At 46.6% G+C, this 15,450-nt stretch overlaps 1 protein-coding gene across 3 annotated transcripts in view; it reads right to left on the bottom strand.

The window, feature by feature from the left end:
* SHROOM3 (shroom family member 3) overlaps positions 1–15,450 on the bottom strand; it is a 119,494-nt gene that overhangs the window by 25,061 nt on the left and 78,983 nt on the right. For all 3 annotated transcript variants that reach the window (XM_072810811.1, XM_072810810.1, XM_072810812.1), the window contains exon 4: positions 6,104–9,260. In XM_072810811.1, the coding sequence (XP_072666912.1) occupies positions 6,104–9,260 (3,157 nt within the window). The remainder of the gene's footprint in view (positions 1–6,103; positions 9,261–15,450) is intronic.

The following is a 15,450-nucleotide window of genomic DNA, read 5'->3' as shown; positions in this document are numbered from 1 at the left end:
CCTCCTTCTGTCTTGCCAGGTGCCTCTCTGCACCAGGGCATTTTCTAAGCAGAAATCTGATAAAAATTATTTCCAGGGTTCAAAATAACTGCTGTACTTGAAGTAAAATGATGGAAATTATTTTAAAAGACCAAACTTTTGAAACAGCAATACGGGAATATGGGAGATGACAAGAAAAGGATAGTTTATTGAATTTAGCAAAAATCTCAAATGTTCTTAAAGATATGAATTTGGCTTGTAATCAAGTTGAAGTTTATTCTCTTCAGGAAAAAAAAACATCTCGCCCACATGTAATATCAGTGACTCTGGTAACTTTTCAGGGGTAATCATTACCTGCTTCTGTTTTTAATAAGGGTATGGATTGGTTTCCTGACAGGGTGAGAGATGCGGTTTTGTTTTTTCTTTTCTTTCTTTCTTGTTTTTTTTTTTTTTTTTTTTTTTTTTGGTGAGTTTTTGATAGTATAAAATTTGGAACAGGTCCTGATGAAGACAATGATGTTGCTATTGATAATATAATTAATTTTCAATTATTTATAATGAGAGACAGGCAGAAAACAGAAATTAAATCCATATATGCTCCCTACACTTAGTTTTAGCAACTTTCACCATTTACTCTGTCCAAAGAGCTAATTGCTTCCCACCTGTTTTTTGGCCCAGTCAGTGGTAGAAGTACTAACAGACAATAAAAAGAAGAGCCAAAGGTTGTAATAGGCCTGAAGGAAAAATAAACATGTGAATATTGTTAATTGCAGCTATCCTTTTTTTTTTTTTTTTGCAGCTATCATTTAATTGCATTTACTGAGTGCCACTCTGCAAAATACCTTAAAATCTTCAAATTATGTGCCTGGAATTGTATCAGGCACCTAACAGTCCCTCTGTGATTTAATCCATAAAAATAAGGAGAAGGAAGGTAACTGCAGCTCAGAGAGGTTATTTTACCCACAGTTAAAGTGGAGGAGCTAGCATTCAAACCATGATGTCTTCAAAGCCTAAGGTCTTTCCTTGGAATCTTAACAAGTGAGCCTCAGAGGCTGGGCTGGATGCAATCAGACTTCAATGCTTTGAGAAAAAAGAGTTCCAAGTGTCTCCAATTTGCTCAAATATCACTCTAAGAAATGAGAATTCCTGCTCTCCATGAAACCTTATAGTCCTTCTAAAATCTTTCCCCATTCCACCCCCTTCTTGATAAGAATGTGCAATTAAGTGGAGCCTCTAGATCCCTTTGAGCTCCTTACCCACTAACAAGTATATTTTCCCATTTTCTTGTTTTCTTTGAATTTCAGTATGAGAATGAGTTTAACTCCCGTAGTCACATCAGTTGGCCCCCAGAATCTCAAGCTTAAATAGATATTTAGGTGGGTGTGCACAAGATAAAGGAAGTTAGACTCACTTGAGAGAACTCCCTAAATCTGTCAATGACAACATCATTCGGACAGAAGACCAACCTAGTACAGTCCCAAGGAGATCAATTTCTATTGTATTCACTTGCTCTGATTTGGGCATATATTCATTGCCAAAGAAGACTTTATAATTCTTATCAGAAAATAAATATATTTTTGCATATAGAAATATATAGAAAATATACTTAGAATATATTATATATATATATACACACATACATACAATCTATATGTAATATAGAAAATAAAGTACTTATGGTATAGAGCTATTCCAGTAGACACTTGGGTAAATGTCTATTTGTGTTTGTTGGTTACCTGACTTCTGATGACTGACTTAAAAATACCCCTGTTCTTAGTCTTTATTAGGCATACCAAACTTAAAACTATCAACCTAAAGTCTCTTCAGTCCCGATCCTCATTCTTGCTTAGGGTTCTAAGTTAGATATTCAACTATCTCTATAGACAATAAAATATAAACACGACAGTATTCATCTACTTTGGAATAGCAGTTTCAAGTGTCTGCTAAAATGAATTAGAAATTCATTTGAGAAATCTTAAAATTTTATTTTAAATGTGAATAGCAGTAATCAGTAAATATTCAAATGAAATCAGTTCATCGGCTTAAAGTTTTCAGATAGATATTTAACTCTTGCCTCCTCCCTCCCCCAGTCTTTTTTATTTAAGGAGGGAGTCTGGTATAGTGCCTCGCAGAATCTGAAGTCAGATAGCATGGGGTCAAAACCTCGCTCCCACTACCTTGGGCAGATTTCTCATCCTTTCCGTGCCTCAGATCCCTCATCCATAATACAGAGATGACAACAGTGTCTACTTCCTTGCATATAGGTAAAGATTACTTTTATGCTTATAAAACATGTAGAACAATGACTGCTATATAGTAAACATTTATTATTATTAGCTATTTATAACTTCACATTCCACGGCAAGGTGTTTCGTTATGCACAAGCTTGAGGGGGTGCTTCCTAAGGGGTGCTAAAACAATTTACAAGCTGCATTCTACAGAATCAAGCCTACATCCAACACTGGGATGCACTAAGCAATTTCCTCAGCAATTAAATGATGTTCGCCACACCATCATATGGTGAACATCTTATATATCAGGAACCAAGGTCTCTGAAAATACAGTGAGAACCAGAGAAGCCTCAGCATCTGGAAAAACAACTCCCAGCCAGGAATCTTATTTTTCCATAGGTTTCTTTTTAAAGCATTTGCTGAATTCTGAATCAATGCAATGAATAGGTGTAAATTTCCATCTCCAAAGCAGAAATATTTGGATGTTTTCTGGCAGCTTTGCAGGGCCCATCCATTTTAAACATTTTTTTAAATTTTTATTTATTTATGATAGTCACAGAGAGAGAGAGAGAGAGAGAGAGGCAGAGACACAGGCAGAGGGAGAAGCAGGCTCCATGCACCGGGAGCCCGATGTGGGATTCGATCCGGGGTCTCCAGGATCGTGCCCTAGGCCAAAGGCAGGCGCCAAACCGCTGCGCCACCTAGGGATCTATTTTAAAAAGCTTAATTAAGTTTTCCAAAGTTGCATAAAGAGTAGGAAATAGGCAAGAATTTGATGTGTCCTTCAGCTCCATCACTAATATCCATTTGATCTGCAATTACACTTTTCAAATGAAGAAGAATTAAAGGAGAAGCAATGAGAGGACCAGCGCTGGCTGACAGGCCCTGGCCTGCTGAGTATCTGAGAAGGTCTCAGGCTAGGTGTGGTGGCAGCCATCTGCAATTATTTAGGTGCAAGAATGACCAATTTTTATAAACAGAGGAATTGATTTCCATGCTGACCTTTTTTGGAGGCAGAAATTGTCCTCACTAATGGACTTCTGAAAAATAACTGAATCTTTATGTAAAGCATATATATTCCTACTCTATTAGCATCTGGCTGGCAGGAGCAAGTAGCATTTGTTCAGGATGCCATGGGATGAGCCGGCACCAGAAATATTTTGGGTTTAACTTATTAGGCAGACACTTTCTACACAGCTACTTAATTTCTCAGAATTCTCTAAAGCTGTAATGAGACAAATTCTTATTCAATACCTTCATTAAAGCTTAATAATAATGGTAAAGTCTCTGGAAGTCATGCATATAAAAAAACAACATAATATTCAGAAATAACCACAGTAATTGTGTGGAGCCTAGTTTGATTGATTGATTGATCGATTTTTAACTAGTTCTATAAATAGGGTAGAAGGTGGCTGAATAAAGAAGATGCAAGGAGCAGACCTTGCCATGGACCAGGTTTCAGGGTAGGCAAGGTCTGGTTGCTGGGTGGGAGAATGGGAGAAGGAAGCTCAAGACACAATTACAATTTGGGGGCTGATAATTTGTCTTCAGAATTTGTAGGAGCAAAATAGCACAGATAAAATGAAAGTTTTTAAAAAGACTTTACTTATTTGAGAAAGAGAGAGAGGGAGCTCAAGCAGGGTGAGGGACAGAGGGAGAGGAAGAAGGAGACTCCTCACTGAGCAGAGAGCCAGACATGGGGCCCAATTCTAGGACCCTGGGATTATGACCTGAACCAAAGGCAGACACTTAACAGACCGAGCCACCCCGGCACCCCTAAAAAAATTTTTCGAATAACATATTTAGCTGGGATTTGGAGGAATTTCATAATTTCTCTATACCACCTATGTTTTAGCTTTATTTCCCAGTTTACCAGACTTGAGAAATATTTGAGGAAAAAGCAAAAGAGCATTCATAGCCATCTAACCAATTCCCCAAGGGAGAATAATGAAATACAGTTAAGAAATCAGAGGATTTAGTTTTCACTAAAATTTCTGTTTTCTTTAGAACATGGGAAGAAAAAAATGAGAAAATGTTTGGATTGTTATGTTACTGAAGTCCATCAAACTAGCTGAAATTGTATGTCACATACACGGATTTTAAGTGTTTTAGTGGTAGGATAAGGAGTAGAAATTAGCTCTGCCTTCATTCTGAGGGGAGGAGAAACATTAATGAAAGCTTATGGAAGATTGCCTCTATACAATTTTTTGTGCATTTATGCTGAGGAGAAAATATTTCCAGGTATCTTGGAACAGAATCTATCTAGATAGGTACAGTATTTGGTTCCAGAAGCAGTGCAGCGAAGAAACCTCACAGGGAGTAACGTCCGAATCTTTCTTTCTTTGAAGCTGTTTCTACCAACTAATGCCTCCCACACACAACCCCCAATCCTCTGTCAACATCCTGCCCATCCTTCACAGCCTGGTTCAAATTCTATCTCCTTCAGGAGAAGCCCTTAGATCCTCCCAGTTAACCACTCTTCCCTCCAAAGCATATTATTGGACTAGCTGCTATGACTAGCAAAGCATTTGCGAAAGAGAAAGATTGCTCAAGCAGGGGGAGGACAGAGGGAGAGGAAGAAGCAGACTCTAGTCTAGCATTTGCTAGTCAGATTCGCTATTTATATATAGAAGTTCCTATTCCTTGCTCAGTTGTGAACCCCAGAAAGGCATGAACCTTATTTCCTTCTGTGTTTCCTTCAACCTTGTGGTATAGAGCTTCTCACATGACGCGTGCTCTACAAATTCTTGTTAAATGACCGACTTCTCTGCTGGGGGAAAGAGACTGTGAGAAGAGACAACGGAGGAGTGTTCTCCCTTGTGCTAACGTAGATGTGAATTCCTAATATCTGATCTTAGGTAGGGAGGGAACCATGAGGTAGGCCTTTGATCTGCAGTGCACCCACAGCAAGCAGTGGCTATGAATCGGTTAGGGAAATTGGTAGACTCCTGGGAGTTAGTACTCAGGTTCTACAGCTAGCTCTGCTGAAATTTCCAGTGGAAAGCGCTTCATAATCTTGGAATAGTTGGAAATCTTTTTTAGAAAATCCTTCTCTGTGAGAATTTGAAATGTCTGTGATTCTCCTATCTCATCAAGATGGTGCACTCAAGAATTCAGATGGGAGTCAAGGAGTCTTAGGTTTGATGAGGGAAATATACTCCACAGGAGGATTGTGAGAATCAATGAAATAACAAATGTAAAGCATACTCAGCCGAGGGCCAGGAGTTCAATAACCAACAACTATTAAAGTCAGTAATTCTTCATGTTCTGTCAATGCAAAAGTCGGAAACAGAGGGTGCAAAGCTAAAATCTTTAAAATATATTCCATGAATATAAAACAAACCAGCGGAAAAGATAATCCCCAACTTTTCCCAACCATGCATTCTTGCGCTGAGAGCTGGGTAGCTTTCTAAAATCAAGTGTACACACACACACACACACACACACACACACACGACCACGTGTATATATCTCTCTCTATAAGACACATAGATCTATACAAAGTATCTCTACAGCTCTATGTATCTACATATGTCTGTCTCTAGAAGAGCATCAGGGACCCAGAAAGAAATCACCCCATGGGGGATCCCTGGGTGGCGCAGCGGTTTGGCGCCTGCCTTTGGCCCAGGGCGCGATCCTGGAGACCCGGGATCGAATCCCACGTCGGGCTCCCGGTGCATGGAGCCTGCTTCTCCCTCTGCCTGTGTCTCTGTCTCTCTCTCTCTCTCTCTCTCTCTGTGACTATCATAAATTAAAAAAAATTAAAAAAAAGAAAGAAATCACCCCATGAAAACAAATGTGAAAGGAAAAAGTGGGGAGAAGGGGGGGTAGGGGATCCGCAGTAAAGCTCAGGGCCGAAGGGCCCCATCCCAGGCCCCTCCGGTTACACATACCTGGTGCTTCTTGTCTGCGGTGGGAGAGGACCGTGATCTCACATGGACGGGGGCCACCAGGGCGTCGGAGCGCTCCAGCAGGTCCTCCGCGGACATGGACTTCCCGGTCCTCCTGGCTGCGGCCCCCCACGCGCAGGGCTCCCCAGGGGTCCCGTGCACCGTCTGGGTGCACTTTGGTCCGTAGTTAGCGCCTCCGAGCAGCTCCCTCGGGGCTGGGGCCCCCCGTTGCCGTTCCCCTTGGAGGCGGTCTCTGGGCGCGCGCGGGGGCTCCCCTGCCCCCCCTGCGGCTGCGGCTGCGGCCGGGGGTAGGACGGCCTCCCCGCGGGGCTGCCCACCGCGTTCCCGCAGCGCGCACAGGCCGGGACCCTCGGGGGCCGCGGCGCCGGGCCTCAGGGGGCTGCTCTGGGCGCGCTCCCGCAGCAGCGCGGGGTCCCCGGGGCCGGGGCCTGCGGCGGGGCCAGGCCGCCGGCCGGTCTTGCGCTGCACGTAGTCGGCGAGCGCGCTCTGCTGGAACCGCCGGAGCTCCGGGCGCGACAGGCCGAGCGCGCAGCAGGCCTTGCCCGGGCGCTCGGGGACGCGGCGCCGGCCCGCCACGGGGCTCTCGCTCTCGGGGGCGCACAGCCCGTTCCTCGGCGGGCTCCGGGGCGCGCGCTCCGCCCCCTCCGAGACCCCCACCTCGTTCATCTTCCCGGGCTCCGAGTAGGAGCGCTGCTTGTGCTCCGAGGCCAGGCGCCGGCGCGGCCCCCTCCGGGGGGCCGGGGGTGCGGGGCGGGCGGCGGGGGTCACGCTGTGCCGCTCGCGGGGGGCGTGCGGGGAGGCGGAGGCCGCGGGCTCCGGGCTCCACAGCCCCACGTGGGCAGAGGCGGGCCGCGGGCGCCAGGCTCGCGAGGCCGCGGGCGTCCCCAGCTCGAGGTCCCGGCGCCGGAAGGAGGTGGCCCCCAGCACGCGGGGCTGCGCATCCTTGATGCTGTCCCGGTAGGCGCGGCTGAACGGGGCGTCCAGCGCGGGGGGCTCGGGCGAGCCGGGCCTGTCCCCGCCGGAGAGCTGGAGGGTGCTCTGGCTGCGGGGCAGCGGCGTGTCCCGCCCCGGGGGCTCCCCGCCCCGCAGCCGGGGCCCGCGGCCGACACCGGGCCCGCCCCTCCGCCGCTGGCCGTCCGGCTGCCAGAAGGCCTCTTCCAGCTTTGGCTCACGCGTGACGCGCCGCTCCGCACTGCCCAGGAGTCCGGTGGATTCAGGAACAGGGGCGTCGGCTTTTGTGTCCCCAGAGTCATCCCCCAGAGTATTCGAGGTCGGAAGCGTCCCGCTGGGCCTGTGGTTCTGGCCGTAACCAGAGCCGCTCAGGCTCCGGGCTCTCTGGCGTCCTTGCCCTTGCGCTCGCTGCTCGATCTCCGAAACCTTCTGCAGCACCGAGCAGTGCGGCTTCCCGGGCTGAAGGCCTTGCAGAGCCGAGGCGCTGCTGGAGCTGAGCCACCTCCTGCCCAGACTGGATACCTGTTGGTGGGGTGAGGAGGGAGGGTCCCTGTACCTTGAGTCTGAACTGGGGAAAGAGGCCAAGGCACTGGGTCTTGCCTCAGGCCTTGGATAGGAAACTGGCCTGTCCAGATGCCTCCTGCAATCAGGAAGAGCTCTCCTTCCAGAGTCTTCCACCTTGCTGTTGATTACAGAGGTAGACCGGCCATCCAGGTAGCCCTCCTGGGCTCCCCCTCCTAGCTCCAAGCTGCTTTGCCTTCTTAGGCTCTCAGGGATATTTTGGAGGGAGGAAAAGGCTGACTTGGTCCTGCCACAGTTGCTCGGCAGGCTCTGGCCTAGGCCTTCTCTCTCTAGCCTCTGCTGCAGGTTGGCGTTGTGGTCTTCATGTAAATCACCGTCCCAAAGCTCGGAGGTCCCCGAAGATCTTTTGTCTTCGCCCACTTGCCAGGCCTGAGGGCATTTGAGGCTGTGGTAATGAGAATATGGCTTGTTGCTGTGGGTGCTCTTTCTCTCACTGGGATGTGGGCTGTTGCCTTGGAGAGGTGTGAGCTGTCTCTCCAGGGAGGTATCCTCCTCATTTTCAGGTACTGAAGGGAAATGGACTTTGTAGGGGACACATTTGGCTGAACTTCCAGGTTTCCTCTCCACCGGGGACACTGAATCGTGTTCTAGAGGCGCGGAGAAGGCAAACCCAGGCCTGGTAGATCCATCGTGGTTCCCATTCTCGTCAAAGGTAGCAGTCTCATCACAAGCTCCATGAGGAGTTGTATACCCGGTCTCCTTGGCCAGTGCTGGGTAGAGCGTGCCATTACCACTCACAAAAGGCTGGGGCACCTGGGCAAAGTGTGGCTCCAGAGAAGGTACCGGGTAGATGCCGGTCGGCAGCAGAGGTTGGCCAGGCTGGGCCTTCTGGGTGTAATTATACTTGGGCTTCGCTGGGGGGCTGTTCTCCGGACTCCTCTCTAGCACAGGATGCAGCTGTTCCTCTAGGAGGGGAGATCTCAGGGAGCCGGCAGAGTTTGCCTGAGGCCGGCAGAAGCGCTTCTGATCAAGGCTGGACCAAGAGCTGGGCCGTTCTCGCTGCCGAAAGGCTGCAAAACTGTCGCTTCGAGCTGGGGGCAGGGGCACACCCACTTTAGGAGGCAGGTTGGGAGTGGCAGTGTCCAAGGAACTGGGGCACTGCTGGCTCCAGGATGGAGGTGGCACTCCCTTGCCCCGAGGAACATTATGCCATTTATCATAGCCCTGAGCATCTGCTGAGGCTCGGGCTTCCCTACCTTGGAGAAGCAGGGCTGAAGAGTTCACCTCATACTCTGCTGAGACTCCCCTGCGGGGATCATAGACTGTCTTGACATAGCGAATATCTGCCTGCTTCATCCCTTCTAGGAGGCCACCCCGAGCAGAAGTGGTGTCCATGGAGGCTGAACGCTCCCGGCTAGAGATGCCAGGGGGTGGATACTCTAGGATGCTAGAACTGGTGGAGAAAGAGCTGTACGCTGAATCTCTCTTGTTGTGGAGGTGGCTCAGCTGGTCAATGCTGCTGGTGGACTTGGCAGGGGAAAGAAGATGGCAGGGTGGGTATCCCCCACTGGGCTCCAGGCTCTCCATGCTCCCCTGGGAGCTGCAGTGGTCAGGGCTCTGCCTCAGATAAGCATGATCAAAGTTGGAGAGGTCACTGGTAGAAGAGCTAGAAGAAAGGGAGACAAAGAAGTCAGCATCACTGAGCCGTTACCATTTGGTAGTTTATAGGCACAGGACCTGGCTTATAAATGTTCTCTTGTGTAAGATGTTTGGTTTTTGGAAGGGCGGGTGAAAGGGCCATATTTGGGCCTCACTCGGCCTCCTTGTGTTTTGTCACTAGGAGTAATTGCCCAACACTGTAACCTATGGGCCTCTAATTAATCACCCAGGCTTGCAAGGGGAGGAACGGGGAGCACAAAGGAAGCCGTGTGGCCTTTGGGTACAGGCAACAAACACATTAATGTGATTTGCTACATGCTGCAAATGACATTCTACGTGTGCCAAGAAATGAGAGGTGGGAGATGAGGAGTGAGAGAGACTGCAGTTTTGTGTCTCTTGGGGCTCTTTGTGAGAAGCGGAAGAACTAAGTAAGAGACCAGGCATGTGAACCGGGTAAGGGAGAACTTTCTGTGCACGTGTATATGTTTTTAGTTAATATCTTTCCTTTTTATGGAATTGAAGGTCTATTCCCTGGCAATCTTCCTGGAATCTCAACTACTAGAGACAATTTGTTTGTAGTGAGAAAGCTAAACACAAAGCTGAGTGAGAGAAATTCAGAGATGGGAGTCAGAGAAAGGCGAGGGAAACCTTATAAGAAGTCTTAATTATAGGAGTCCATCATCTGTGATGACCTCCCAAGGCCCGAGCAAAACCTCTTTCATACACTTAGAAAGGTAAGACCTCCTCCTTTACACAATCCTCCAGGTGATTTTCAGAGCCTGCCAGGGGGGCGGGGAGTGACTTTCAATCCTGGCATGGCATACCCCAGAGAGTTGCCTCAAAACAAAATTACTTATAATTAGTTTAGTTACAAACGCAAGATATACTTCTCCCAGCATGTTGGGGGAGGGGGATGAGGGCATATAGGAAGGAATAAGTGGTTCAAAAATCAAACAATCTCAAAACTGTCCAAATGTTTATAACTCACCATTCTCTACAGAAGGGTAAACACTAAAACTTTTTTGATAAGCTTTAATACTTTCAAATGAATAGGCATCGCAGCACTATTAAAATTCATGGGGCTATTATATTTCTAGATCTCATTTAAGTAAATACAGTGTCTTATTGGCAAAGTATACGATAATGCTTTGTGGCTGACCTAAATCCAGGGTCTATGGCAAGAGACTGGAAAGACCATATTTGACTCAAAACTGGCACTGGATTGCAAGGAAGACTACATTTTCAGCAACTTGCCTCCAGAATATAGTTCTTTTAGAGAAAGTCAATTTACTGAGTGGAGCCTCCTACTTGGGGAGGGACAGGGAGAAAGGAACAGCTCTTGGGCCAGCCAGATTAGAGCTGCCAGTCCTGGCACTTAATGGTATGGCATATGTCACTGCCAGACTTCACCCCCTCCCCCCTTCCTTCCTAGTTCCCCTTCAGATGAAGAGATTGTGTTAAAAATGTACATGATGGCTCAGTTGAGGATAATCTCATATGACCCACTTACGCTTCCCTTTATCTCCTCTAACAAAAGATTCAGAGCTAATACTTGGAGTGGAAATGGAAGCCATATATCCCATATTGGCTGTTTTGCTCACCGATTCCATGTAGGTGGTAATCAAGACTTAATCCCTGTCTGAACTGCTGAGGGTTTTAGTAATCTTTCACCAAAACGATAAGTCAGATCTACTTAGGAACCACAGAAAGTCAAAATGGATAAATGGAATCTGTCACTACTGAGTGGGAAGAAGTATCATCGTTAACATATCTCAAGATGTAGATGATGTCTAGAAATGCAAAATCACTGGTATAAATATCTTTAGGCAGAGAAAATGTACAATAGGTTCCCTCCTGTGACATGCATGCTCTTTGCTACTCAGGGAGGGCTCTGTCCCTCCAGAATCCCCATTCCCAAGCAGAGTGGAGAATGTGACCAAGTGGCATGCTATGTATGCCAGTGAACACGCAGACATCACCCTCTACAAGGTTCTTCCACCACTTTCTGGAAGTAGTCATTTTGATTATCTTTGCCATTCCTGCTTCCAAGATTGCACTTTTAATGGTGGGTAAGAACCAAGGATGAGGTCTTCATTCCCCCACAACAGTTCCAACCCCCACAGAGATAGCCTTACTGTCAAGACAAGTGTGCAGGGGCAGCTGAGTGGCTCAGTGGTTGAGCGTCTGTCTTCAGCTCAGGTGGTGATCCTGGGATCCTGGGATCAAGTCCTGCATCAGGCTTCCCATAGGGAGCCTGCTTCTCCCTCTGCCTATGTCTCTGCCTCTGTGTTTCTCATGGATAAAAAAATAAAATCTTAAACAAACAAACAAACAAAGGTAAGTGTGTCAAGCTTCTTATTGTGGTCTGGCTAGTTCCCAACCTCATTTTCTATTGGTCTCCTCTTGCTCACTACACTCCAAGGTGATGGCTTCCTTCTTGGAATTCAGACCCATGAAAGAGATTCCAGTGTCTCAGGGGCTTTGAACCCACTCACCGTTCCCACCACACGGTCTGCCCTTCACCTGGCTCACTTCTCTTTATTCAAGTCTCTGCTTGAGAGAAGACTTCCTAGAATGCGAGAGCATCTCTTCCGTCCTTACTCCCTGATCCTCTGTTTACTTCCTTCACAGGACTTACCACTACTTGACACTATCTTATACCCCTTTCATTATATGAAAGAGACTTCAATTGTGTCTGTAATACTTAAGATCTGAAGCAAATATGACAAAAATGTTACTTCTATGGTAGATCCATGTATTCTTATAATATTACTTATTTTTATAATTACTCTTGATTTTACGTGTTTAAACATATTTTTTAGATACTTAAAACACAGAAAAGAGCACAAAACCAGTGTATGAAAATGGTTTTTTTTCTTTTTTAAAAAGATTGTATGTATATATTTGACAGAGCCAGAGAGCACAAGTAGGGGGAATGGCAGAGGAAGAGGGAGAAGCAGACTCCCCGCTCAGCAGGGAACCTGATAATTCCTTAGATGATCAAATGTTTAGAAAATGCTGGGCTAAATAAATTAACTCTATTTGCTATAAGACTTCTGAGTCTTTCATAAACTATTGTTCATGTGATGTTCTAAAAGGAAAATATACTAAATAGTGTTTTCTAAATTAATTTGGTTCTGGGAACTTTTTTCCAAGGAGCATCTAATGGATTATTATCCATGGAACAGACCTTGGTAAACAAATATTATAGGGCAGGGGCTTTTTATGTCTTGTTCAGCATTATACCCCCAGGAACTAGAAATCATCTGAGATGTAGTACTCGTTCTTTAGCATTTTGATACTGTTATTTCAGCCTCCTCTGCCTCCTCTGAGGGGGCTGGATTACATGACTTTCCTAGATCTCTTCTGAAATACTTTATTTTTTTTTTAAGATTTTATTTATTTATTCATGAGAGACACACAGAGAGAGAGAGGTGAAGAGACACAGGCAGAGGGAGAAGCAGGCTCCATGCAGGGAGCCCGATGTGGGACTCGATCCCGGGTCTCCAGGATCAGGCCCTGGGCCGAAGGCAGGCGCTAAACTGCTGCGCCACCCGGGCTGCCCCTGAAATACTTTATACTGAGGACCGTTTTGTAAGAGTTCTGTAGGACAGCATAAAGACCGGGAGCCAGGCCTGACAGGAGCCAGCTAAAATATAGGTTCAGTGAAAGTCTTATCTAAACCAGCTTGCAGGCAGTTAAAATCACTTGTCCTGTGCTTCCCGCTTCCTCAAGCTCCCTGATTCTCGTGCTTCTTAATGAGAAACAGATCCAAAAACTTAGGACAGAGATTGGGTTTCTAGAACTAAAGGAAGGCTGTCAGAGGGATGCCAATCACCTGGTTTGGCATATCAGACCACTAGATGCCACTGTGCTCCTCAGAAATGTGCCTGGAGCGCTTCTCCACTGACAGCTGCCTACGTCAGGCCCTCTGAGCAGCACAGAGTTGGGGTGAAGTCATCTGCCAGAGCTACAAGCCTGCAGTGTGGACCGAACAGACCACAGGGTGACCTGTGCCAGGGAAGAAAATACTCAGGTCTGTAGCCCTGCAGGTAATGTCAGCTTGCTTTTCTCCTTGTACTCCCTACAGCCCTTGGTGCAGACGGTCAGGGGGATCTGTCCTGAAGCTTGCATTAGAAGGCACTGGGATGGATCACCTGCCTCAGCCCCTCTGGAGGTTGGGAGAGGATGGAGAAATTGGGAGGTGCAGAAACACAGCCTTCAGAGTACTGCACTTCTGATGCCAGCTCCAATTGTCCTCCAGTAGTGAACTCTCTTGGAAGTCACCAAGTTCCTGGGTGCAGCTCTTCTGAGCACTGATTGCAGTAGTCTTAACTTCTGCCCATGCTTTTTAGGTTACAGCAAGACCAGATTTAGGGACTCCTGTGGTTAGGTGTTGGGAGGCTCCATGGAGCCGCACTGTTTAGGAGCACTCTACTAATACACCATTGCATTGTATGTGCGTGCTGGCTGGTGCCCGTTAACCTTGAAACTGATTATCAGGTTTCACTGTGCCTCTGATAAGTCTTCAGCCTAATGATTGTAACTGTCATAATTATTGAGTGCCTATTATATTCCAGGGAACTGCACTAAACGTTTTACATGTTTTACTTAGTCTTCACTATGGTCCAATAGGATACATATTATTAATTTCACTTTACAGACAAGAAAAACAAGATCAAAGAGGTTAAACGTTTTGCTTAAGCTCATCTAGTAGGTGGTGAAGCTGGGATTTAAACCTAGGTTTGATTTAAAAGCCCAAGTACTTTCCAACAAGTTTATTTTCTTCTCTACATCTAACCTTCCAAAGGCCCAGAGAGTAAAAGTGCTGGGCCTGGTGCAGGTGGCGCCCTGCTGAGAGGCAAGAATAAATTCTGGATTATTAGAAGGGACACAGGCAAGGGAGAGAGTGTCTATAACAAAGAGGGTCACCAGAGATTCTTTTCTGTGGCCTGAAGCCTATTTTGATGTGCTGAGAACCATGGCCATCAGTGAGAAGTCTAGGAATTGGCCCTTGATTTGAGCAGACATGAGTGTTAAGGATTCTGAGTCCTGGCCTTGCCAAATGTGGAGCCACCATCTGTTAAGTAATCCTTCCGGAAGTCATACCCCTCTCCCATTTGACCCAACAGCACTTGCATCACATTTGCATGTAGGACCCATATTCCCTTGACCTTCCCTTCCCTGCCATTACCCTTATGTAGGCACTTTCAAAAACTCTGAAGCTACAGAGTAACTCCCTGGTACCAGAAGATGAATCGTAATTTGCATGGATTCTGAATTTGTAGTAAATATAGGAGATTCCTGAATGAGTATTTTCGTATGTGTGGTGGTCAAATTTGGCTTCCTTCTCCCCAGTCCCCCTCAACTGTGTCAGGTCTGATTACTACAGTAAATCCCTTCTCCCATGACACTGGTGGGGGCCCTGCCTGAATGAACCCTGACTGATACGACGACTAGAAAAGCAGAGGAAGTATAACTAGTAATTAGTTATATGCAATGGCTGTGACCCCCGGCTTGAGTTGGAGTCTGGACTTAGGTCCTGATCAGTTGTTTGACCTTGGACAAATTATCTCTTCAACCTTCAATTTCCTGTTCTGTAAATGAGATTAAGAATATGTGTCTGTTGGGGATCCCTGGGTGGCTCAGTAGTTTAGTGCCTGCCTTTGGCCCAGGGCGTGGTCCTGGAGACCCGCATTGTGCTTCTTTCAAGGAGCCTGCTTCTCCCTCTGCCTGTGTCTCTACCTCTCTCTGTGTCTCTCATGAATAAATAAATTCTTAAAAAAAAAAAAAAAAAAGAATATGTGTCTGTTTTACAGGCAGAGATGAAGGTGTGGAGTATCACATGAGAGCATGTGCACACTGAGCAGCCCTAAGTGTATTAATTGTTTGGGTTGGAGCTAAGTTGGATAACTGGCCTTAACAGAAGGATAAAAACAAGTGGGCAGTTCAAATACAGGAGTAAAATCATTCAGTAAAAAGCAGATACATATTTGGCTAAGAAGGACATTAAGCACTGAGGGAAAAAGTTTGTCAGTTTTTCTAATAGTGTTACAATGTGTAATTGAGAAATGTCTGAGAATGGACAGATCCTGCAATTAACTCAGATGGTCTCCCTCTGTGCCAGTCTGTGCCAGCCCAGGATATGAAGGTAACTCGTATATATTTGGTGTTTCAAGAGGAAGGTGATGAGTAGA

This window comes from Canis lupus, chromosome 33 (assembly GCF_048164855.1).
Source record: "Canis lupus baileyi chromosome 33, mCanLup2.hap1, whole genome shotgun sequence".
Classification (NCBI taxonomy): Eukaryota; Metazoa; Chordata; class Mammalia; order Carnivora; family Canidae; genus Canis; species Canis lupus.
Note: the sequence above shows the minus strand (reverse complement) of the source record. Positions and strands in the feature narration are given on the sequence as shown.